The sequence below is a fragment of the Podarcis muralis genome, chromosome 1 (assembly GCF_964188315.1).
Source record: "Podarcis muralis chromosome 1, rPodMur119.hap1.1, whole genome shotgun sequence".
Classification (NCBI taxonomy): Eukaryota; Metazoa; Chordata; class Lepidosauria; order Squamata; family Lacertidae; genus Podarcis; species Podarcis muralis.
Window position 1 is genome coordinate 110227713 of NC_135655.1, and position 25450 is coordinate 110253162.

Here is a 25450-nt window from a genome sequence, read left to right on the forward strand (position 1 = left end):
CTTGTGTGTGGGGTGCCATATTGGGTCTTTGACCTGAGTGAAATAAAGCCTAGTTTTGCCCCTGGCAAAGGTAAAGTCTTGCGAGGGTCAGGAAACCTGCAATGGGAAACGCAGCTGGGAGGGACAGTTTGAAGCAGAGAAACAGCAGACAGCGAAAGTCACCACTTCTCCACTCAAAATAGCCCCCTCTTCAATTAACCTTGCCAGAAAAGAAACTTATTGCATATGGTTTATTTTGCTAATGTCCTTAAGAGGACAGCAGAAGATTAAATAGAATGGTCAGCTTTTTACCAGCTGTGTCTCACCTTGCCAGTAAAAACTTCCAGGTCCTCCAAGAAGTACTCTATCTCCCTAGTGTAAGAGTGGAAGGAAAAAAATATGTAAGTTTCTTTTCTTGTAACGTCTAAGGCAGGGGACAGGGACCTTTTCGGCCTGGTGGAAGATAGACGGCTCAAATTCCCACCAACTGCTATTCTACACTCCCTCACAATTACCTTAACATTCCATACTTCAAGCAATCTTCTCCCCATCCCCCTCTGAATGCAAACCATAAACACGATTTAATACAAAAAAATTAACCTAACCGCAGTTCCTAGTTTGGACATATTGAGAAACTGTGGCTAGTTTAAACCAGGTAATGGATGCTTCCTGTCGAACCTTAAGGTTCCAGCAGGCTCGTTCCTGTAACACTAAACTATGGTTTAGCGCTATATCCAAACCAGGTAATTGTATTCAGTGCCCTTCAAAACTCTTTAAATCGCTACCCAACCCAATGCCCTCCGGATGTTGAGAACTACAACTTCCCATCATCCCTGACCATTGGCCGGGCTGGCTGGGGCTGAGGGCATAAACCATTCATGTTTGTTTCTTTTCCCCCCTCCATTATCTGGTAATCAGATATACTGCTTCTGCGTGTGGAGGTTCCGTTCTTTAAGTCAGAGATGGAGAAGCTGTGGCTTTTCAATTGTCGGTGGACTCCCAACTCCCATCAGCATGGCCAATGGTTGGGAATGATGGGAGTTGTAGTTTAGCAACACCTGAAATACCACAATTCCCCTATCCCTGCTTTAAGAATCTGCACCTGTTGTTGCACAGTGAAATAATGACAGAGACCAGTATATATATTCTGATTTTCATACTAATTAGTGTTGTTAAAAGACAAAGGCAAATGGAAATTCTTAAATATATTGTTATATTCTGTAGCAGAATTAACCCAGTAGGAGAGATAGCATCTCCTTCTTATTAATTCCTATTCTTCCCCGATTTGCTCACATGCCCTTTGAAATCCTGAGCTGAATAAATGATTTCTGTCTAGCAGGCTACATCCAGATGTATAAATCTAAGCCAACAGGAGCGAAGTGTAAGAAGCCCCTTGAAAAGCTGATCTGACAGATATGCCTTTATAGAATTGATTTCTACAGACTCTTTCTCCTTTGCTGTCAGGTACTGAAAAAGGATGACATACAGTTATAGCTTCCCTACCTGAGTAAAGTCAATGCTGAATCCACCTTGACAAAAGCCCTGTCCTTCAGCGTCAATGCTTGCTGTGAGAACAAGAGAAATGGGAAACAATAGATGGTGAAGATGTTTAACACAAATCACTGTGCATAATAGTGTCAAGAAAGACCCTGATCTGGAACAACCACTGCTCTAAGCCAAGCTGCCACATAACTTCCTCTTGTTCTCTTCAAATGGGGGAAAAAAGGTACTTAAGATGCTTACCTGGGAGATGCCCTACCTGGTGAACTGGTGCTGGCTCCCCATTGACCAGAAAGAGTCAGAGGTCATTTCCTCAAAAGAAAGAGCCTTTAAAAAGCCGAGCTGCCCTTGCAGGTGGGCTCCTCTATCACCAGGAAGCTGAACATCCTCACTGCCTACTCATATGTAGACTAGAAGTATTATCTTTAATGGCTAGGCTAGGATTAGTCCAGTTTTTAGAGCCACAGTGCTCTGGCTTATTTTTGGTGGCAGCAAGTACCGTATCTTGAGACCCAGCTACAAGTACTGCAGGGCTGTTGTGTTAGTAGCCGAGCAAGCTAGCAGGTCTGAGAGGTTCTCCTGAGTGTCCTCCCTTTGCCATAAATAGCGAGCGACAATAGAGAGAAGGGGAAGGAGGGACCTCCTCTGCTTCCCTTGCCCCTCCTTCCTTCTCTCTCACTGGTGCTCCTCCTCAGCCACTGCCCACCGGTCTCACATGGTGTGGGTCTGTTGCCACTTGGCCCCCTCCACCACCCTGACCTCTCCTCTCCCCCTCCCCACTTGTGGGTGAGAGGCTCAAGCTGTGGCTCAAGTCGCCCTGAGAGCTGGCCGTCTACCCCCAATGGCCCTGCCTGTCTATGTGAGTCAAGGGGAAGAATGGAGCCTGGGTGGCGATGGAGACAGGAGGCAGAATGCAGGGAACCCCCACTCCACAAAGGGGGGGGGGAATTTGGTGCCATGAAAGTGTGTGTGCCCCCCAATCCCCACCCCGATGCATACTTTATTTTGCATGACCTGTCCTGTATTTTGCCCAACCCAAAGTGGCAGCTCCATCCCAGACCCATAGAATTGTAGCGTTGGAAGGGACCCTGAGGACCATCTAATCCCCTGCAGTGAGACCAGTATCAGAAGGGGAGCGCTGCCCAGTCATCCCAGATGCAACCGAGCTATGTGTCTTGTGGCCTGCCATTGTGGCTTAGCCATTCCCCACCCCCCTTTTTAAGACAGTCCAGCCAGGCAGCACAAAGAGGTTTAGTGGGGCTCTGGTCTGCTGATATGGTTCATTTGGCTTTGGGTCTCATAATCTGTGCAGGCCTGACCTACGCTGGTCAAAACAGAATTACCCCCCCCCCCCCATTGTTAAGGCCAACACAATCGATCCAAAGGGCTCTGCCTGTTTCTAAACACGTTAAGTACGAAATCTAGCATGGCGAGTATATGCTGCTTTTCTATTTACAGATCAGCAACCTACAAACAGCTTTGAGATGTCGCCTGCCTTTAAAACAGGAAAAGAAAGGGAATTCCAGAGCTAATCCCTCGCATGCCACGAGACAGCCCAAGGAGGCTTTCTTATGATGTGGTTAATCCCTCTGAATACAGAGCTTTATAACAGAAATGCTAACAGTCTCTTATCGGTATTGCGGTGTATAACAGAGTGCACATTTCACTCAGGGCATTCCGTGCCCCTTTGATCCTGGGAATGATTCTGGAATGCACTCTCTCTCTCTGGGCTCTTGCTGTTTAAATAGATTGTATGCGTGTGCACACAGGGGTGGAGGGTTAATTTTGATCCCCACTGGGGATGGACTAAATGCGTCTGTTCTAGTTCGGAAGTAATTTGGACCTACTGGGTTCCCCCTTTGTTTTAACAAAAACGGCTGGATATCCAAGTTTGGTGTTCCAGCTTAGCTGGAATAATAACCTTTGGTGACCTGGAAAGTCACAGGGGCTGTAGTAGATGGTTCTGCCCAAACAGGATGCAGCTTACATCCCAGCTGTTGGAGCCAAACTACATGATCAGCAGCTCTGCATGATGTATCTGTTACTGGAACATATTGCAGGGTGCTTCCTTGTGTAAAAAACAACACACATTGTACATACAGACCAGTAACCTTTCCTAAGACCTACTAGTTGTTATATAGGCAAGGGGCTTGCTATTATTATTTTGCAAGAAAGCACCTAAACATTTATTCTCCTGATTGTAAAAACTTTCCTACCTTGCCAAAAAACAGGGTTCTTTTGGAGGATGGAGGAGTGGTCCTAGTACCCCTGTGGTTTGTTCTTTTCCGTACACACCAAGGTCATGACTAGCCTTCAACAGAGGCTGTCATTTACAGATATATATATATATATATATATATATATATATATATATATATGAATGATACAGTGCCGAACCACGCATATAATGTCACACGTCATTTGGCCCTTAGCCTTCCCCGTCATTTGGCCCAGTCCCATCGCAGTGACTCCACATTAAAAATGAACGAGAGAATCAAGTCCAACAGATCATCATATTTCCACTTCTATCTTCAGATCCCTAAAAAATTTCTACGTGCTGTGAAATTTGGAACCAGACTGAGCATTCAATTGATCTGCAGAGGATCCTATCGTCTTGCAGGTTTTGTTTTTGTATGACCACGCACCCTAGTTCTAGAACCACCAATGTGACACCATAGCATTCTCAGATACCCCCTTCCCAAGTGCCTGCCAAGGTTTCCTGCCCCTCTGATTTCCCCCCCAATGAGCTTTTTTTTTTTTTTAAAAAAAAAAACTTTTTGGTTGGTTGATTGTGTATTTGGGGAGGGGGTAGCCTGTTTTCTTTGCTTTTGTGTTGTATTTGTTTTGGAATGTGTCTAGATGTTTTTCCTCTTATTTTGTGGGAGAAGGGTTCTGATCATCGCCAGTTTTTCATTTTGTGGTGACCGCAAGAGTTTCTTAGATTTCTATATATTCCCCTTGGGCCCCAAAAGGCTGGGGATGGCTGCCTTAAACCACTGTTGCAAAGATGAGGGTGTGGGTGTGTTTCTTCCACACACCTTAAAGTTGTGCTTATAATACGGCAGCACACAGAAAATAGATTCAGGGCTGTAATTACAATAGCAAGACATTCTCCACATACTTGACCTGCAGGGAGCGTATTCAAAAGCTTTGGACCCGTCATGAAGATAACATGTTCCTACAGGCTCCCTCTCTGCTTTCTGTTCTGTTCTCCAGTGGTACAATGGGGCACACGCCTGCAGGGGAAGCAAAATGGCAGCATTTAGAAAGCTCTTTTTAAAAGTCCACCATTATACTTGGTGCAGTGAGAGGCTGAGAATCAACGGGGGGGGGGGGGGGGGAATGCTTTCGAAAAGGGGACAAACGATGCTTGCCTCAGCCAACCATAGAGAGGGGGACGTCTGCCTTGTCTGCAGCTTAAGCAAAGTCACTCAGTCTGGTGAAGGCAAATGAGGTGCTTCGCAAAGTGATTTGGCTGAAGTTTCGCAAAAAAATAACAAGAAGGGAAGGAAAAGAAACGACGCAAGCAAAAACTTCCTCTCGTCAGCTAACTTTCAGGGTGCCCTAGCCGTTAATTTCCTGGCACCACCCAAGCACCAAGGCTGTGTCAGCATCTGCCTCAGCCTGTAGCTCAGTTAAGCAGCTGCTGCATGGAGGTGCTCAAATGATCCAAGCAAACACTTGAAGGAATGGGTGCTCATTGACTGTGCAGTAAGGTGTTGGCCAGCTGGAGGAACTCTATCTATCTAAAGGCCAGGGAGTGCCCAAAGGTCTGTCAAACTATGGTACCCTACATATATTGTTGGACTCCAACTCCCATCAGCCCAAGACACCATCAATGGTTAGGGATACTGGGAGCTGGAGTGCAGCAACATTTGGAGAGCACATCGACTGACTCTGTGCTATAACATAGCCAAAAAATGTTGGGGCCTTTGAATTCCTCCAAACCTGTTGATGTTGCCCTCTTTATGTGTGAATGGTGCTGTTTTGGCTGTGTAAGAACGGGCACTCACAGAGATCACTGTTAGTATATACAAATGCGGCACGGCAACAAAATGCTGCAGCGTGGAGTGCTTCTGTTGAGGCCTCCAGCTACTCCATGCCATCTCTCTGAAAACACTCTGCTTTCCACCACCACAATCAAATTGTGAGTCTGTCTTTTTTAGGCCCACTGAGCATTCCAAGTCTCTGTTGGGCTGTTTGGGTCCCCTGCTCCCCCAGTTCTTTAATTTCTGTATTGATGTCTATGGACATCTTCTCCATTTGAATCAGGAAGTGACCTATCAGACACAATCTTCTCCCACCTACTTAATTAAAAGGTTGCCTCCCCTCAGTCTCTCAACATCCCATGGGACAGTTTGAGTGGATTCTGCCTGCCCCCCAACAATTCTGCTGATTTTTTTGTACATTGGAGTTACCCTGAGCTTGCTGATTCTACTCACTTATGAGTGGGTGGTGTACGAAGACGTTAACTGAAACTCAAGTCAATTTGATTGATTGGCTCGTAAATAGATACGATGATAATGGCATGCAATAAACACTGAAAATGAAGGCTTACCAAAATTTTGTCATCTTTCGATCTCACTGATGCGCCAAACCATTGATGGGACTTGAATTCCAGAGGATCGTTTTTCGCAAAATCTCTGTTGCCTAGAAGACAAACAACGCCATCACGGAGCTATGAAAATGACATTTCAGTGTTGCAACATCTGAACACTTCTCCTGGTATGCCACGCAGAGGACCTTAAGGTACATGAATAACCATAGTTTAGAGGTCCCGGGCCGTAAGGAAGTCAGACTATCTTCCACCAGGGCCAGGGCCTTTTCAGTGATGGCTCTGACCTGGTGGAATGCTCTGTCCCATGAGATTAGGGCCCTTAAGATTTAACCTCCTTCTGCCAGGCCTGTAAGACAGAGCTATTCTGCCTGGCCTTTAATTTGAATTCAGCCTGATCTTTTATTTCCCTTCCCTTCTCTTCCCCAACCTTTTATAAAGATCACCTGCTCTGAGATCCCACAGCTAATTCTCCCTGCCTCCTCGCTGGCCCAAGTAGGACTAATTCAGCCAGCTAGCCCTGGTTACTATCTAATGCCAATTGGATGGATTTCCCCCAAAATGATTTTTGAACTTTGAATTTTATTGTTATTCATGCTTTTATACTGTATTTTATGCTGCTTCTATGTTGTATTACAATTAAGTGTTTTAAATTTGTTGTTAACCTCCCTGAGCCCGGTTTTCTGAACTGGGAAGGGCAGGGTATAAATGACTTTTTATTATTATTCTTTATTAATGAGCGCTATAATGTCTGAAGCGGGCTTGTCCCTTGCACCGAGTTACATGTCATGCATCCATGCATCACTTTTTAAATTTGTTTACAAAATTAGTTTTCACGCTCCGTTAACAGCCGTCCCAGTAGATCTAAAACCATAATTAACAAAAAGGCTACACAGCAATAACACCCAGCAAAGGCCTGACCCAATAAGTGCGTCTTCAGCTGTCACAGGAAGTTCATTAATGTTGGTGCCGTCCATATCAAAGAGAGCTTTCCCCTTACTTGATTACTCTGCCCTTGATGTCTTGCAATGCACTGAACAGGTTCCACTGAAAAACAGGAGCCCAAGCCATATCCACACCACACATTTAAAGCACATGGCTTCCCCCAAAGAATCCTGGGAACTGTAGTTTGTCAAAGGTGCTGGGAATTTTAGCACTGCAAGAGCTAAACTACAGTTCCCAAGATTCTCTGGGGGAAGCCTTGACTGTTAAAGTGGTACCCATGTGTTTTAAATGTATGGTGCACATGTGACCCTATGCAAGTATTCCACTTATGTGTTGATTAAACACATGAGAGGGAACAGCAAGAGTGCTGGGTCTCCACCCCATCTTCCACAAGTTGCAGAGCAAACTTATGCAGTTCAGAATTTCCTGCACTTACAGAGGCTCTCTGTGTGCTTTGGAATCTAGAGGTCTAAACTGTGCAGTTCACCCTCCAGCTTGTGAAAGGCAATGGGAATGGCTGCCAGGTGTGGTGGAGGTGGCAGAGCTTAGTGTGCTTATTCACATGTGTGAAGAAGTGCTACTCCACCCAAAGCATTTGCAAAACTGTTTGAAGTTCTCCTATCTGTGGTGTTTGAGTTGGCTCATTCGCCCACCAAGGATGCATGCATTCATCAAAAGTGATAATGTTGCCCATTGTCAGCCTACTAGATTACAAAGACCTGAATCACCTATTGAAAAAACATGGTATCTGTTAAAAGACTTGCATCTTCTTAAAGACAGAGTGGCACCTTAGAAGCTGTGCCTAGCTGTCTGGAACCAGTGATAATGGACAAGGTCTCCATGAGATGAGGATATGGCTCCAGTCTAAAGGTCCTCATTATCTTGGTGGAAGTGACCCTCATAACTTGATGATCATGCTGGGAACACAGGAAGAAGCCTTATAATAGATCAGACTATTTGGTCATCTACACCAGTGTTCCCAATCTTGGGTCTCCAGCTGTTTTTGGACTACAACTCCCATAATCCCTAGCAAGCAAGACCAGTGGTCAAGAATGATGGAAATTATAGTCTGAAAACAGCTGGAGGCCCAAGTTTAGGACACACCGATCTACACCAATACTGTTTACTCTCATGCAAATGTCTCTTGAAGGAAGGGATGGGGAACTTCCAGGTGGTACTAGACTCCAGCTTCCACCAGGACGAAACAGCATGGCCAATGGTCAAGGATGATGGGAGTTACAATCCCATCTGGAGGGTACCAGGTTCCCCATCTCTTAGGGAACCCTCTAGGGTCTCTGGCAGAGATATTTCACATCACATACTACCTCATTCTTTTAACAGGAGATGCCAGGGGTTGAATTTGGCAAACAAAGCGTGTGCTGTGCTACCACTGAAACATGGTTTCACCCTAATGGAGTGCGTTCTCATAACAGCCCAACCAGAATCTACCCAGTTCAGGAGACAGATTGTGAAACCTTTCTTCCAACTTTCCCTAGTTGCTACTGAAGGATGATAAATGGCTCAGGCAGGGGTTAACGATCACCACTTTTCCCAATGAAAAGGAATAAATATAGGACCTTGTTAGGCCTGTTGAACTCTGCATTCACAGTATCTTTTGAATACATCAAGAGGGCCAATAAATATTTCCAGAACCTGCACCCTACCCCCAGGCTTGGCCAACAAGGCAGATGTCTGTGTGACTCACCAGCTACATCAGCTTAAATTTTGTAATCTATCTCAAAAGATTAGCTTTTGACTAACAACACTGCACTTCCCACTCTGCTCTATGTCATCCACCAGGGTGACCAAGTCAATTTTTGTCCCCAAACCATTCTGAAGCCAAGACTGCCTGGAGTTGAGAAGATCTCACCTGCTCCAAAGCCTTGTTGACAAATTCTGGCACTGTTTCATTAGCTAAGCTGTGTTCACATTTCTCTGGACACAAACCACATAATATTCTGTGGGATATTCTCAAAGAATAGGGCTGCAGTATTGCATCCGTCCATGAAGATGGCCTTGCCAGAATACAACCCAAAGCAAGGCCATCTTCAAAGGTTATGCAAGCACCGCTTATCATGGTTCTCACGAAAACAAGAGAGCCATGATTAAGAATGATCCTCTCTTCTACGAGTCAGCAGCTCCACAGTAATTCAGCTCAACTGCTGGCGACTAATCTAAACTCCTTTGTATGCTATCCACCTTGTAAGGAAATCTCTGCCTCTTTAGGCATATTATTGCTTCCTGTTCGGGAAATCCTGGAGAGAAAGGTTTCCGTCTTTGCTGGCAAGCCGAAACAAATAACAGCTGGTTTAAAATCTTAGCAGGATTTTATAACCATGCGGCAAAGGGATGAGTGAAGATCTACTACTTTACATTCCACACCGTTATGTGTACAAAATCTCTAGCAGGGAGCTATTGAGGGTCTTTTCAGACAAGAAGCAAAGCTCTCCATCTAATCATAAGGTGATTCGTTTTTAATGCAGGAAGTTTACTTATAAGGTTGCAGAACTGGCTGTAGAAGATGCTAGAAGAAGAGTTTGGATTTGATATCCCGCTTTATCACTACCCGAAGGAGTCTCAAAGTGACTAACATTCTCCTTTCCCTTCCTCCCCCACAACAAACACTCTGTGAGGTGAGTGGGGCTGAGAGACTTCAAAGAAGTGTGACTGGCCCAAGGTCACCCAGCAGCTGCATGTGGAGGAGCGGAGACGCGAACCCGGTTCCCCAGATTACGAGTCTACCACTCTTAACCACTACGCCACAAAGATTTTGTAGTTCTTACAACACAATTCAGAAGGAAGGAAGGAAGTCCCTGGACATAATGCTCAGTGGGACTAATTTCTAGGATAAGTGTGTACAGGTTTGCAGCCTCAATTTGTTAAACTGGAAGCGCAATTGACTGGTCTGAATGGCCATCGCCAGATTTTCAGTTATTAGTCCCTTCTAGATGCATTGCCTTGATTGCACTTGTTTTAATTTGCCTTGGTATGTAATATTGTGATACACAATACAGCTTTGGCGGCCAGCTATATAAGGTGGGGGGAAATGAAACAGAATAAAATAACTCGAAAGGTAGCATTTCTTCACAAATGCATTATGGACTTATCATTCTCCTATTCTTGATATAATATTATAGGAGCCTGCTACTTTACAAACTGTACACTAATTGATATGTGTGTGTATGTGCGTGCACATGCGTGCAAAATTAAGTAAAAATGTGTGATAAACTGGAGCATACTGAGGTACATGCCATGGTCGGTGCACATAATGAGCTCCATGAGCCTTCTGTGCTTTTTCTGGACAGAAGCACTTAAAATAGCCCATACTTAGTATTTCAAGAACGATTTTTCACTCGCTTCTGAACTTAAGATCTAATGTTTCAGTGCAAGCAAGCAAGCAAAACAAAAGCTCTGTACCTAAGACCAGAAAGTGCAACTGAAATTTGCTAGAATCTTGGCATAAATGTAAGAGTACATTGCAATAGTTTTCAGATTTTCTGCCTGCAGGTGATTTTTTTAAACACTATCCTCTTTGCTGAGGAATCTTAAGTCACACGGCGCCTGAGGAAGATTCTTGAACATGTCCTGGGCCGCACATTCAGTTTATGCATAGCTCTGGTTAGGTCAGGGCTTAGGGCTTCCTTTCCCCAGTGTGGACTGATGCTTCAGCTGAGATTCCTGCGTTTGCAGGGGTTGGACTAGATGACCCTTGGGGTCCCTTCCAACTATACAAGTCTATGATTCTATGCCTTACTCTATACCGTATTGCTTTCTGGCTGGAGATTTCATTGTTACATACTCTTCATACTCCCTTCTGGCTCTATATTGTAGAGAAAGATCAGCCTTAGTTTGGGGAAGTTTGTCTGACTAACTTCCCAGCTGAGAAACTCTGGTTTCCCTGGGAGAGTTTGAAAACCAACACCTCTATTGGAAGCAAGCCTGATGATTGAAGAGCAAGAAAAAAGGTGCTTCTTCAAAAACATCTCTTCAGCTAATGGAAAGGCAAGACATGACCTGTTCCTCAAGGCAGTATGTTTCATCTGCTTTTTCAGTCAGTGGTGGGGAGTGGCCTGCATCACAGCTGCCGCTTTAGCTCCTTGCTTGGGGTGCTTCAAACGCCAATACTTCCAGAGCACATTGTTGTTCTTAATTAGTCACGATTATTTATGGAATTTATAACCCAGTCTCCAAACTCAAACTAGCACCCAAACAGTTTATTGAAATAAAAGGTAAAGGTACCCCTGCCCATACGGGCCAGTCTTGCCAGACTCTAGGGTTGTGCGCCCATCTCACTCAAGAGGCCGGGGGCCAGCGCTGTCCGCAGACACTTCCGGGTCACGTGGCCAGCGTGACAAGCTGCATCTGGCGAGCCAGAGCCGCACATGGAAACGCTGTTTACCTTCCCGCTGGTAAGCGGTCCCTATTTATCTACTTGCACCCGGAGGTGCTTTCGAACTGCTAGGTTGGCAGGCGCTGGGACCGAACGATCGGAGCGCACCCCACTGCGGGGATTCGAACCGCCGACCTGACGATCGGCAAGTCCTAGGCGCTGAGGTTTTACCCACAGCGCCACCCGCGTCCTCGTTTATTGAAATACTCAGCAGTAAAAACCATAAATCCAGTAAGCATGTTAAACAGCAACCCGTCAGCAGAAGAAACCAAATCTTAAAATCTGCCTTAGGGAGGCCTGAAGGAAGAAATATTAACCTGATGTCTAAAAACAGGCAACAGGGTGTGTGGCTGTATCTGCAGTGGGTGTTTCATATCCAGGGGGCCAGTACAGCAAAGGCCCTGTTCTATGCTCCCACACAAAAAATTTCTCTCCCCAAAGTGTCACCTTGGTAACAACCACACACCCACACACAAGTGAGCCTGTTGGGAGCAGGCAGCAAGAAGGGGCAAGGCTGCTGCGGTTGCCTCACCAAGATCTTGTCTCAGCCCCGGGCCCCTTAAAGCAGTTGGGCAAATGCTAAAATGTTGGGCACATCACTGCTTAGTAACTTTCACAAGGGGAAACAATGGCAGCCAGCCTGGTGCCCTCCAGATGCTGTTGCCCTACAACTCCCAGTGGCCATGCTAGCTGGGGCTGATGGGAGTTGCAGTTCAGCAATAGGGGACCCCTGGAAACAAGGGTCATCCAGCCTCACCTAGTCCAATAATCTTTTCTCACAGTGGCCAACCATAGCTGTAAACTTTTTCCTTTTTTTAAAGGAAAATTCCCTTATTCCGAATAGGATCCCTTGCAAGAAAAGGGAAAAGTTGAAAGCTATTTCGCCAACTAGCTGTCTATGGGAAGCCTGCAAGCAGGCCCTGGGAGCAACAGCGCTTTGCAAGATGTGACCCAGCATTTCTCTTCTCTTCATGCGGCCCTTCAGATGCGTCAAAAATGCAAAAACTGAACCAGTGTCCCTGGTTGGCTAGGAAATCTAAGAAGGAATGGACTGCATGGGGTGGGAAGCCTAGCCAGAAGTCGCAGATTTATTGCATCTCGAGAGGGATCATTTATCTGCAGAGATGCTTCGTCTGCTTTTGTGCCAAGAAAAGACGGCTTGCGACGTTGCTGCCTCCTTCTCAGTTTGTTTAGAGGCCTTCCAATGTTAATATCTCCAGAGCGCATTGTTTAGTACAGCAGTCGTTGCAACATACACAATATAAATGAAAGCAAATGCTAGTCTTCAGAGGGCAGGGGGTGGAGGGAGGCGGAGGGCCTGTGTCTTGGCTGATCCATGTCTTTAAACGCGAGTCAGCCTAAATCCAGTGTAAAGTGTGGGATAGTGTGCAATTTAAAGAGCAAAAGAAGTGAGCAGGTAAGGAATGCCAAATCTCTCCACCCACCAACCAAGCTCACCCCTGCAGTTTACCTCCCAAAAACATTTTCTCTCTCTCCTAGAGGGCTCTAATAGTGGAAGCAAATATAACTAAATAAAAAGCAGCTGAGGGAGAGACTTCTGGAGCAGGGGAAGATACAACACCACCATTAAGAGCGCCATAGGAAGCTGCCTTATACAGTGGTACCCCGCAAGACGAACGCCTCGGAAGACGAAAAACTCGCTAGACGAAGGAGTTTTTCGTTTTCTTAGCCGCTTCGCAAGACGCATTTCCCTATGGGCTTGCTTCGCAAAACGAAACTTGCCCCGCAAGCTCCGGGGATAGCGGGGAAGCGCAGCGCGTCTTCCCCGCTGTCCCTGGACCTCTTTTGAAGCAAGGGGCGGCGGGGAGAAGATCGCTTCTCCCCATTGCCAGCCCCGCAATCTCCGGGGACAGAGGGGAAGGCGCGCGCGCCTTCCCCTCTCTCCCCGGACCCCTTTTGAACCAAGGGGCGGCAACGGGGAGAAGCGATTCTCCCCGCTGCCCCTTCCCTTGCTTTAAAACAGGTCCGGGGACAGAGGGGAAGGCGCGCGCGGGGCAGGCAACGGGGAGAAGCAATCTTCTCCCCACCGCCCCTTGCTTTAAACAGGTTCGGGGACAGAGGGGAAGGCGCACGGCGCTTCCCCTCTGTCCCCGGACAGTCTCCATAGGAACGCATTGATTGATTTTCAATGCATTCCTATGGGAAACCGTGCTTCGCAAGACGAAAAACTGTACAGAGTTGGTCTATTGGACTACATAGCTCAGCACTGCTTACATTGATGGGCAGGGGATCCCCAGGGTTTCAGAAGGGGTATTTCCCTAGCCTTACCTGGGATTGAATCTGGGACCTTCTGCATGGAATCAGATGCCCTACCTTTCAACTCAACCCCTCCACTTTGCACTGTGACAGGTTCACTTTTACAGAAATAGGCCTGCCACCCTCACATGCACTCAGCCTTCATTTAAATATGCATTCAGATGGCAAAAGCCCTTACATGCTGGCGCACCCTCCAAGTATCTGTATTTTCCGGGGACAGTCCCAGATTTACAGAAGCTGTCCTGGTTTCTGATTTGATCCCTTAGGACGTCCCTATTTTCCATCAGAGAAATGTTGGAGGGTATGAAGTTATGCAACAACTGAGCCAAGGAGATAGGTAACTATACGACCTTTAGAAGACACCTGAAGGCAGCCCTGTATAGGGAAGCTTTTTTTTTTTTTAATGCTTTATGTTTGATTATGTGTTTATATATGTTGGAAGCCACCTAGAGTGGCTGGGGCAACTCAGTCAGATGGGTGGGGTGTTGTTGTTGTTGTTGTTGTTGTTGTTGTTATTATTATTGACATCCCTATTTTCATCAGATAAATATTGGAGGGTGTGTGTGCTGAAAGAGCAGACAGGACCTCCCCCCCTTTTGCCATGCTGATCACATCAGGTTTCTGCCCATTTGTGCAGGATGGAGGAAGGCGAATATGGTGCTCATCCAAGGAGGAGGATACCTGCAGAATATGCAACATGACATGCATTGTGGAGGGGAGAGAGCATGCTTGCTCCTCAATCTGTGAGGATATATTGTTGCACCAGGATAAATATATGAACTCGGCCTTCAGGATTTCCTGCTGGGCTGCACGGAACAGCTCCAAGAACCGACAAGACATTCACAAGCATTGGTTTGCTGTGTAGGAATGTTCACAATAACACCGGCCATCCAGTCAAGGCTGCCCCAGGCTTTGCCACAGCTGTAGCACCAACCACATTTCAACTGGCCCTCGCTGGAAATGCACAGCTCCTGCTTTGGTCAGGAAAGAACTGCTTCTTCCTCCAGAAACCTTTTAAAACACAAATAAATCATTCTATCTTGGCTAGTACGAGCAAGGCATTTTATCCTCCCATCTAGTTATGACTTGAGTAAACACAGTTTAAAACTATCCGAGCAGGAATCTCCTTAACCGGGCGCACAATGACTCATGCCGGGAATTGCACGCTGTGGTGGAAAAGAGGCAGAGCTTATTTCCTTGCAGCTTTGCATGAGGTATACTGGATTTAACAAGGGCCACATAATAAATTAAGCGCATAGGTATACATTGCAACTTGCTTGAACCAAAATGAAGCCCAGGTGTTTTTCAACCAAATGTTCAACCTGCGCCATGGCACAAGGCATCAAAACTCTCTTGTCTCAAGTAATACTATTGATTCATCTAGCTCAGTATTGGTTTACACTGGCTGGCAGCAGATCTCCAAGGTTTCAGGCTAGGGGCTCTCCCAGCCCTACTTGTCAGTGATCGAATGTGGGGCCTTCTGTATACGAAGCAGATGGCCTATCACTGAGCCCCAGCCCTTCCCATGCCCAACAGTGTTTTCTTTTCACTTGCACCACTATCAGTTTGTGAGATTACACTTTGGGGCTCCAATGTGAATGAGGAAGATGAGGAAATAAGGAAGTTGAAGCAAAAAAGGGCATCTTGACTGGGTCAGGTCAAAGACCTGCCTCAGCCCCGCATCCTACTTCTGACAGTGATCTGTTCCAGACACTTCTGAAGGGTGTTAGGAAAGAAAGCACAAAAGTGCTTACTTGGCAACATAATTGTGACATCCAGTAGACATACCATAAAGTTTTTGTTTCTCAAATTCCCGCAACTTAAAAATGTTTTTTTAAAAACAAACAAACAAACAAACAAACAAACAGAAAATTCAGAAGGCATACAGATGTATGCCATCTTGTAGTCATTTGCATTGTACTGGTTTTGTTACATCAACTTCGTTGGACTGGTCATGTGGTTCGGATGCCTGATTATCATCTTCCAAAGCAACTACTCTATTCCCAACTTAAGAATGGAAAGCAAAATACTTGTGGACAGAAAAGGAGGTTTAAAGATGCTCTCAAGGCAAATCTATTTTTAAAAATGCAGTATAAGCACAGATAATTGGGAAACATTGGCCTGCGAGGGCTCCAACTGAAGAACAGCCTCTACCAAAGGTGTCATGGGCTTTGAAGAAGCACAAACTCAGGACGAAAGGGAGAAACAAGCTAAGAGGAAGGCACATTTGGCAAATCCTCATCATAATAAAATCCTGCCCAGAAACCTATGTCTCCACTGTGGAAGGATGTGTGGATCCAGAATTGGCCTCCACAGTCACTTACGGACTCACTGTTAAGACTGTGTTCATAGGAGACAATCTTACTCAGCTATGAGTGATCGCCAAAGAATAAAGAAGAAGGCTATCTTCATGAAATTTCCTCTTTATCTTAACAGCCACCCGCACACCCAAAGCACATGATCAGAGGTTGGGATTGGTTTGCCCAAGATATTTCTCATGGGTGTGCCACTTTACATATCCAGTGGCGCTGTGGGTTAAACCACAGAGCCTAGGACTTGCCGATCAGAAGGTCGGCGGTTCAAATCCCCGCGACGGGGTGAGCTCTCGTTGCTCAGTCCCTGCTCCTGCCAACCTAGCAGTTTGAAAGCACGTCAAAGTGTAAGTAGATAAATAAGTACCGCTCCAGCGGGAAGGTAAACAGCGTTTCCGTGTGCTGCTCATCTAGTTCGCCAGAAGGCACATGACCCAGAAGCTGTACGCCGGCTCCCTCGGCCAATAAAGTGAGATGAGCGCCGCAATCCCAGAGTCGTTCACGACTGGACCCTTTACCTACCATTTTGTGTCTCAGTTGTCCTAGCTATATTAGATCTTTTCAGAGGTGCCACCTTCTCCAGAGGATTGAGGGGTCCCAACATGACTTCCTGCCATCGCACACAGGGCCCTCTGAACACTGAGGAGTCCCAGCCTCCTCAAAAAATATTTTTTTAAAAAATTGGAGGAGTCCCCACAGTGCATCAGCTGCCAGGCGCAAGCACCCTTGGATCTTTTGTTAATTCTTCTACAAGGTGCTCTGTCTCTTTCACCTGGGTTCAAATCCCTACTCAGCCATGAAGCCTGCTAGACGACTTTCAGCCAGCCACAGTCTCTCAGGCTAATCTACATCCCAGGGTTGTTGTTAAGATAAAATGGAGGGGGTTAGAACCCATATATGCCACTTTGAGCTCCTTGGAGGAAAGTTGGGATATAAATATAATAGTAATAAATACAGGATCTTTGGCTTGCTCCCTCTATATTTTTTCCTTGTGTGTATTGCCTGTAGTTTCATAATAGCTTCAAAAACAGCTTTTTAAACAGCTTCAGTTAAAGGTTTTGTCATATACACACTAAAAATCAACATATATTAAACCATGTATCAGTTGCAACACTTTCAAAATAGGCTGGGAGTTTTGCAAGAAGCACGCTCCTTGCACAAATGTCATATCCTGTTTCACCATGTGTTGAAAAGCTTTGATCTGAACTGTAAAATTAAACCAGAGGAGAGGTCTGGCAGGACCCTCCAAGAAATGAGAAACTGCAATGTTTCTTCTTGCTAAAGGGGCCCCTGTCCATCCTTTGCTTCCTTCTGCAGAACCTTAGTAAAGGATAGCAAACTCAGTCACACAAGGGCCCAAATCCTGAAACACATCCACAAGACCTGTTAAACACTTAAAGGTAAAGGTAAAGGGACCCCTGACCATTAGGTCCAGTCATGACCAACTCTGGGGTTGCGGAGCTCATCTCGCTTTATTGGCAAAGGGAGCTTCCGGGTCATGTGGCCAGCATGACTAAGCAGCTTCTGGCGAACCAGAGCAGCACACGGAAACGCCATTTACCTTCCCGCTGGAGCGGTACCTATTTATCTACTTGCACTTTGACGTGCTTTCGAACTGTTAGGTTGGCAGGAGCAGGGACCGAGCAACAGGAGCTCACCCCGTCACGGGGATTCGAACCGCCAACCTTCTGATTGGCAAGTCCTAGGCTCTGTGGTTTAACCCACAGCACCACCCATGTCCTTTTTACTTTTGAGTAAAGTCCTTTACTTTTGAGTAAAGCTACGAGCAGAAGAGGGGTCATCTCGTCTAGCATTCTGCTCTCACAGAGGCCAACCAGCTACCCACACAAAATCTGCAAGCAGGATTTGAGTACAACAGCACTCTCCTCATTTGTAGTGCTCAGCAACTGGTATTCAGGGGCATGCTGCCTCCCAAAATGGAGGCAGAACATAGCCAATGCGGCCAGTAGCCACTGATAGCTTTATCCTCCATGAACTGGTCTAAACCAGTGGTGGCCTAACTTGGCCCTCCAGCTGTTTTGGGACTACAATTCCCATCATCCCTGACCACTGGTCCTGTTAGCTAGGGATGATGGGAGCTGTAGTCCCAAAACAGCTAGAGGGCCAAGTTTGGCCATCACTGGTCAAGGCTTCTCAAACTTGGGTTTCCAGCTGTTTTGGGACTACAACTCCCATCATCCCTAGCTAGCAAGACCAGTGGTCAGGGATGATGGGAACTGTAGTCCAAAAACAGCTGGAGGGCCAAGTTTGAAAAACAAACAAACCTGGAACCTATTTTAAAGCCATCCAGGTTAGCGGCCATCACAACATCTTGTGAAAGCAAATTCCATAGTTTGACTGTAGATATAATTTCGGTGAAGATATAATTTCTTTTTGACTGCCCTGAATCTTCCAACTCTAGATTCATTTAACAAGTTCTTAGTATTATGAAAGATAATCCTTTCCCACCATCCAATCCAGATGTGCAGGATTGTACTGTTTGGGTCCAGGATGCCTGATCCCATGTCAAACCTCTAAAGGAACTTCTCTTGTTGCCGCCACTGTCTAAGCTGGGTGGCAGTGAAGATGAGTCTCCTTGATTTGAGCTCTTTCCCTTGCTGGCAGCACTTTTCAACCTCCAGTCCCCAGATGCTGTTGGACTACAACCCCCATAATCCCTGACTGCTGCCTAAACCAGCAGAGGACAATGGGAACTGTAGTCCAAAAACACCTGGGGACCTAAGGATGAAGAACACTTACCTGGGGAGGCTCCTCTAACTAGCTCATATCACAGGAAGGTGATAAATACTTTCCTGCTCACAAAGGGTTTCAGTCAAATCAGCTGTTCCTAATATTATTTTATCAAAATCAGCTTGATTGGCTTCCTCTTTCCCTCCCGTTTTGTAATGGACTCGGTGTTCTAAACGTTTTCGTTGGGGTTTTATATTTTAATGTGCTCTTTTGCTGCCACAGGAGCCTTTTGTGGGCTTGTTGGCAAGATGTTGTTTTTAGACTAAAGCTATAAATAGGAAAAGGACCTTCCCGTGACCCACCGCCCCCAAACGCAGCCTTTGAACAATGACACGCTGGATGAGTTCAGCTTCGTCTCTGCCAGCTTCCTCTGCCGTGCGCCGAGAGAAGTCGGCACGCAGCTCCCCACCAATTCCCCCCCTTCCCAGACCCCTGGCACACATTTTCTGCATGAGTTCTCGGCACCGGCAGCAGCTCCTGAGCTGGAGAAGGCTGAGAGGACGGCGCTACGCAAGGCCCTTTTAAATATGCCAGATGCTAAATGGGTCACAGCAATGGCCATGCCTGACCGATAGCGTTGTTTGGCTCTCAAACAAGGCTTTCTATTGTTGGCGAAGGGATCACCCACACACAATAACCAGAAGGGAACGTGGCTCTGTTGCCCTGAAAAAGGAATTCTACACTCTTTTTAAAGCCATGCTTCTCCTTCCGCGCACATCAGAAATGAAACCAGAGCTGCAGAGTTTCTCCTGGGGAACATTTCAACAGTCAAATGAAGGGGAGCGGAATTCACTGGGCTTGCATCACACTACAGCTGACCAGTCTCAGCCCATGGGCTGGTTTTTTGGAACTGTCAGGCTACAGCTGGAACCAGATGACATGTTTCTATAAGGTGTTTGTGTGCAGGCTAGTGGGAGAATCTTTGAGATGGATCCAGACTTTGGCCATGGACACATTGCCAGCTTAAAACACAGCTAGGTTGTTCTTTTTCTCAATTTAGATCGAAGCTGATTTGGGGGAAAACACAGTACATTGGTACCTCAGGTTACATATGCTTCAGGTTACATACGCTTCAGGTTACACTCTGCTAACTCAGAAATAGTGCCTCAGGTTAAGAACTTTGCTTCAGGATGAGAACAGAAATCGTGCTCCGGCGGCGTGGCAGCAGAGGAGGCCCCATTAGCTAAAGTGGTGCTTCAGATTAAGAACAGTATCAGGTTAAGTACGGACCTCCTGAACGAATTAAGTACTTAACCTGCAACTAGTGTACCCGCAAGCCCAGCAAAGCTCCAGAAATGCCTTAAATGACTGCCTGCCCCTATAGAACGCTTACCAGGATTCCACCACATGTCCACAAGTGGCTGTGGGGCTGCATGTGCAAAGTCATGCTGTGTACATGGTTTCCCTTTTTAAAAATAAATAAATCAATCAATCTAGCTTTAGTGGGAGTGACTGAGGGGCTGAGTAATCTGCAACTCATAAGCACAGGAATTCAAGCTTGCCTTTATGAGCATATCTCCCACTTCAGGACGTCTTGACTTGGAGCCTCAGGCTAAGTGAACTTAAGAAACTTTCTGAATGGAAAGTTTCCCATCCCCTCTTACCTGCTGCCGCCACCTGAGGCCCTCCTAGTATTGTTCCCTGGGGGGTTGGGGAGGGAGCTCCTAAACAATGTGGGGCAGGGCATGAGATTGCTGCTAGGAACAGGAACTAGAATTTCGCTTGTGGTTCAAATCTGATTTGGGGCAATTCTCCCCTCTCATAGCAGCCTACCACACCACATCCCATATTTTTCAGGAGGGGTCCTCGACCCTCCAAAGAGGCTTTCATTGGGGGTGCAAGTCACTGCAATGAAGAGGAGGGGACAGGAAACCTCCCCCCTCCCTCCGTGAAATTCCAGAATCCAGTCCTTTATGTTATGCCTACATTGTTCTAAGCCCTGGACAAGGAATCAACGTACCCTTTGCTGGAATAGCCAGCATATAAAAAGCACTTTCAAATGGTTTTTGCCACTGTAAAGCAGAGAGTTCTTTAATTCCGGCGACAAAGATTCCAGCTCACCAGAAAGCCAGCCTATTTTAACACATTGAAACTGCCAAGAACGAACAGTGATGACAGGGATGTCTTCGAATTGGCTTATACCCTACCTCTCATCACAGGCTGTCATTCCCTCACTTACATTTGCAAATCCGGTGCACTTCCACCAAGAGAAACTTTATCTGCTAGGATTTGCAGTTCCTTGAGGAGCTGCCAGAAAGAAGCAGAAGATGGCAGGGAGATGTGGGTTGGTTTCCAAGCAGTACAGATTCCCAAGATCACGTGGGAAAGCTACATCCTCCCATCCTGCTGGTTCTGTCCCCAGGATCCAAACTGTTCACCAACAATGAATGTGTTGGCTGTCTTGTCACAACCATTCCAAATCAATGGCATACTATGCATGTCAGCAGGCCTACCACAACAGGCATCACTACCCGAGCCCTCAAGATGGTTCACAACACTGAGCTAAGAGAACCTCCACCATTTTGAATGATTATGGCATGAAGACAGGCCAACAAAGTGAGCCTTGTGTACAATGACCCTTATTGCTCCAAATCTTTTCCAACAGGTTGCTGATTTGCTTTCCTCTTTGCATTTCATCCAAATCCCATGGGTTGGCAAAAGCCCATATTGCTATATTATTACCTGTGGCATCGAATACAATCGGCTGGCAGTTTCTTCTGTTGGGGTTCCAGTTACACTTGAGCACCTGGCCTCCTTGCACAATCCCAGGTTGAGTTGTGTTTGCCTTTGGAGCACCCACAAGGAGAAACATCCTGCAGGAAACAAACGAAGAAGCATACAGGTTAGGAATCCTCATTATGCCACTGAAGGAAATGGATTCGAGTGTAGTATGGCAGCTACTGCAATGTTAGGTAGGGCTAGAACCGTAGCTAGGACCATGTAGAAGCCAAAAGATTGAGGTGGGATTGCTGGAGGGCCTGTTTGTTCCTTCTATAGTCAGATTTGCTGCATAGAACAACTTGTGGTCCACCAAGACAAATGCTACCCCACCAGCCATATGTGAGAGTCTAGCCCATCTAAACATTGTGGTTTTGCTGCCCAGCTGAGACTAGAAAAATGGTGGCTAGAGTGAGGGGGTCAATCCCCTGGCAGAGCACATGGCTCATGGGCTGTAGTCATCTTGGTGGGTTACCATTAGGAAGGTCTTGTCCCATGAGATTTTCTATTAGCACAAAAAATTTCAGAGCCAGTGTGACTCTCCCTCAGATTCCTATGGAAAGCCCAGAAGCAGGACTTGAGAACAGCAGCACTCTTCCAACTTGTGAATCGCAGCAACTGATATTTACAGGCATGCGAACCAACTCCTAGGGGCCAAGGGGGCTTCAGCCTCCACAACAAAATATTTGGGGGGGCTGGGCCCCCGCAAAGTTGATGGGCCTTCCCATTCAAAAGGTGTGTGTGCACTGCATCGTGTGATTGATTATGCAGGATGGGGCTTTCCTGGGTCCCCACAATATTTTATTCAGGTTGGCCCCCCTGTTTTAAATGGATCTTCTCAGCAGGTACCCGTATAAATATACATGTTGCTTTTGCTGTTGTTATTTTGCACACCCTTGGCTCAGCGTTCTGTGTGAGGGAACTGTGCTCAGTGCCCTAAATCTGGCACTACCTTCTAGCAAAACAAAGCTCAGAGGTTTCTGCTCACACACACATCTCCATCCCTTATCCAGGCTAGCAAGAGGCATTATCACACTTCAAGGACACATTCCAGTCAGTAAGCCATGTGGCCTTTGAAGCCCAAAGACCAGATTAAAAGGCCTATAGGACTGCATGAAGGCCACCAGGCCTAAGGTTCTCTTTCTCTCTGACCTAGGCTCAAAATGTGCTGGAATGGCAAAAGCTGCAACTTGCTTAACCCACCTCAACCAAAACGATATACAGTCATTCCTTGGCTCCTGAATGCCTTGGGAGTCGAATGTTCCAACTTCCAAGCAACCGAAAACCGGAAGTGAGTGTTATGGTTTTCAAACGTTCTTTTGGAAGCCGAACATCTGACAGGGCTTCTGATTGGCTGCAGGAGCTTCCTGCAGTCAATCAGAAGTCACGCTTTGGTTTTCCAATGTTTTGGAAGTCGAACGGACTTCCGGAACTGATTCTGTTTGACTTCTGAGGTACGACTGTACAGGGCTGGGCTGTAAGACATAAGAACATAAGAAAAGCCTGTTGGATCAGATCAATGGCCCATCTAGTCCAGCATCCTGTTTCACAATGGCCAACAAGATGCCTGTGGGAAGTCTGCAAGCTACACATGAGCACTCTGCCTGTCTGCATTTTCCAGCACCTGGTATTCAGAGGCATAATGCCTCTGACAGTGCAGATAGACAGACCACAAAGAAGAAGTCTACATGGCAGATGAGCCTTGCATGATGTTTCCACACAACAGATGTTTCCATGTGCTGTGTTTGAGTAACCAGCAGCATATGAGGCTTAGTGATCTTCTAAGTTGAAGGGAATGAGTCTTTAAATTCCATGGCATTCAACATATTCCAAAGCTATTCTGGCCTTCAACTCCTCCCCCAGCAAAAACACTTTAAGCGCAAACAAATCTACTCCAAAAATAAAACAAACAGCCTCCTGCAGTCATTAGAATATATCATGTTCCTTGTACTCAAGGAAAGTCTCTCCCGCTCTCCTTCCGCTTCAAGCAACATGCCTCTATAAATCATCAGGCATATTCCCCTTAATTCACAACATCTCTGCTCAAATCTACTCTCCAGAACAAATACCCTCAGCTATTCAGTCTCACTTACTTCTGATGTTTTGATTTGGCAAATCTTGGCCGTGACAGTATTGAAATGACAGCTTAAAATAGAAAAGAAGCAGTCAAACAAAAAACACACACCATAATATCCCAATTCTGATGTTGACCATGCCAGGAAATAAATGCAAAACATATGGCAAATAAACTGCTCTACCCACTGCAGCGACTTACAGTGCAACATTTTGCCAGGGACATCAATGCTGTCCAACACAAATGTTTAGGACTGGAGTGTTGCATGTTGATCCTACAGATATCAGCAGATGCAGTGGTGAGCCACAGAGTGTGCTGTGTGCCAACACAAGATTGCCACATTCCACAAGGATTATGGCTCCTCTCTCTTTCAGAGGAAGTCGGAAGTTCCACAGGTACAGTTTGCTTACCACCATGTGAACAGAGATAAGAGAAAGGGCACCTGGAAAATAGTGTCCACCCCCTCTGTTCCTGCCAAATTTCAATTTGTTTCACTTTTATCCCATAATTAGTATTTGCATGCTTTCAGAACATAAGATTCCTCCTCTATTTCTTTCTTAACAACTGCTGAATTTGCAAAACTGAAACCATGGCTTATGTCTTCAGCAATCGGAACTGTGTGCCGACAAACATCCAGCTAAGTTTGTGCCATGTACACACCTTGCTTATTTGGATTGCTAGTCAAGTTTATACCTTGGGCATGTTTATATCGTTAAACATGTAGAAATGCTTCTGCGGTTCACTGGATCCCAAGCCATGTAGATGAATCCCAATTATTTGAATAGAGCTTTTTTCCAAGTCTTTGTTCCTTGGCATCAGAGTCGGGGGAAATTATATATACAATGAGTCATGCTGTACTAAATATAACATGGCAAGTCAACTATTCTAAGAGCATGGTAGCCAACTAAGTTGTACTCAGAGCAGACCCATTGAAATCAATAGACTTTAGTTAGTTAAGTTTGTTAATTTCTATGGCTTCACTCTGAGTACAAATAGCATCGGATACCACCATTCATTTAAATGCCTGGGGCACAATTCATCTAAAGAATAATAATAATAATAATAATAATAATAATTTATTATTTATACCCCGCCCATCTGGCTGGGTTTCCCCAGCCACTCTGGGCGGCTTCCAACTGAATATTAAAAACAGTACAGCATCAAACATTAAAAACTTCCCTAAAGAGGGCTGCCTTCAGATGACTTCTAAAAGTAAAATAGTTGTTTATTGCTTTGACATCTGCTGGGAGGGCGTTCCACAGGGCAGGAGCCACTACCGAGAAGGCCCTCTGCCTGGTTCCCTGTAACCTTACTTCTCGCAATGAGGGAACCGCCAGAAGGCCCTCGGCGCTGGATCTCAGTGTCCGGGCTGAACGATGGGGGTGGAGACGCTCCTTCAGAATAACAAAAGGAGGAACAATGTCCACCAAGGAGAAACAGTGAAACAAAATGGTCAGTCATCAAGCCTGTGCAAAGCAGGAACATAAGAAGAATGGTTTCATAATATCTGACATAGTGATATATCACAAATCACGATGTGTGTGTGTTTGTGTGCTATATAAAAAACTGTGATGGGGGAAAATCGTGGAGCCGGTCATAACTTCTCTCATGATTTCTGCTGCCCCTGCTGCTTATAAAATAGCAGTTTTAACAGTATGCTAAAGGTAAGTAAAAATGTATCAGTTTTAGACCCCTATGTCAGAGTTTTTCAAACTTTTCATGGTGGTGGCACATTTTTCAGACACGCATCATTTCGTGACACAGTAATTCAGTTTTACTAGCAAAACGGAGGTTAAACTAACCCCCTCTCAGCCCCAGGAGGAGTGTTCGCATGACACACCTACACACTGCAGCCGACACACTAATGTGTCGCAACACACAGTTTGGAAAGCTCTGCCCTAAGTACCGTATTTTTCGCTCTATAACACGCACCTGACCATAACATGCAC

The 25450-nt window shown here is 45.9% G+C and overlaps 1 protein-coding gene across 1 annotated transcript in view; it reads right to left on the reverse strand.

Moving 5' to 3' along the window:
- Positions 1-25450, reverse strand: part of ITGAV (integrin subunit alpha V) — a 70821-nt gene that overhangs the window by 37261 nt on the left and 8110 nt on the right. Inside the window, exons 2-6 of the mRNA XM_028747966.2 lie at positions 21392-21522; positions 6038-6129; positions 4601-4715; positions 1483-1544; positions 306-351 (exon numbers count right to left, since the gene is read on the reverse strand). Of these exons, the coding sequence (XP_028603799.1) occupies positions 306-351; positions 1483-1544; positions 4601-4715; positions 6038-6129; positions 21392-21522 (446 nt within the window). The remainder of the gene's footprint in view (positions 1-305; positions 352-1482; positions 1545-4600; positions 4716-6037; positions 6130-21391; positions 21523-25450) is intronic.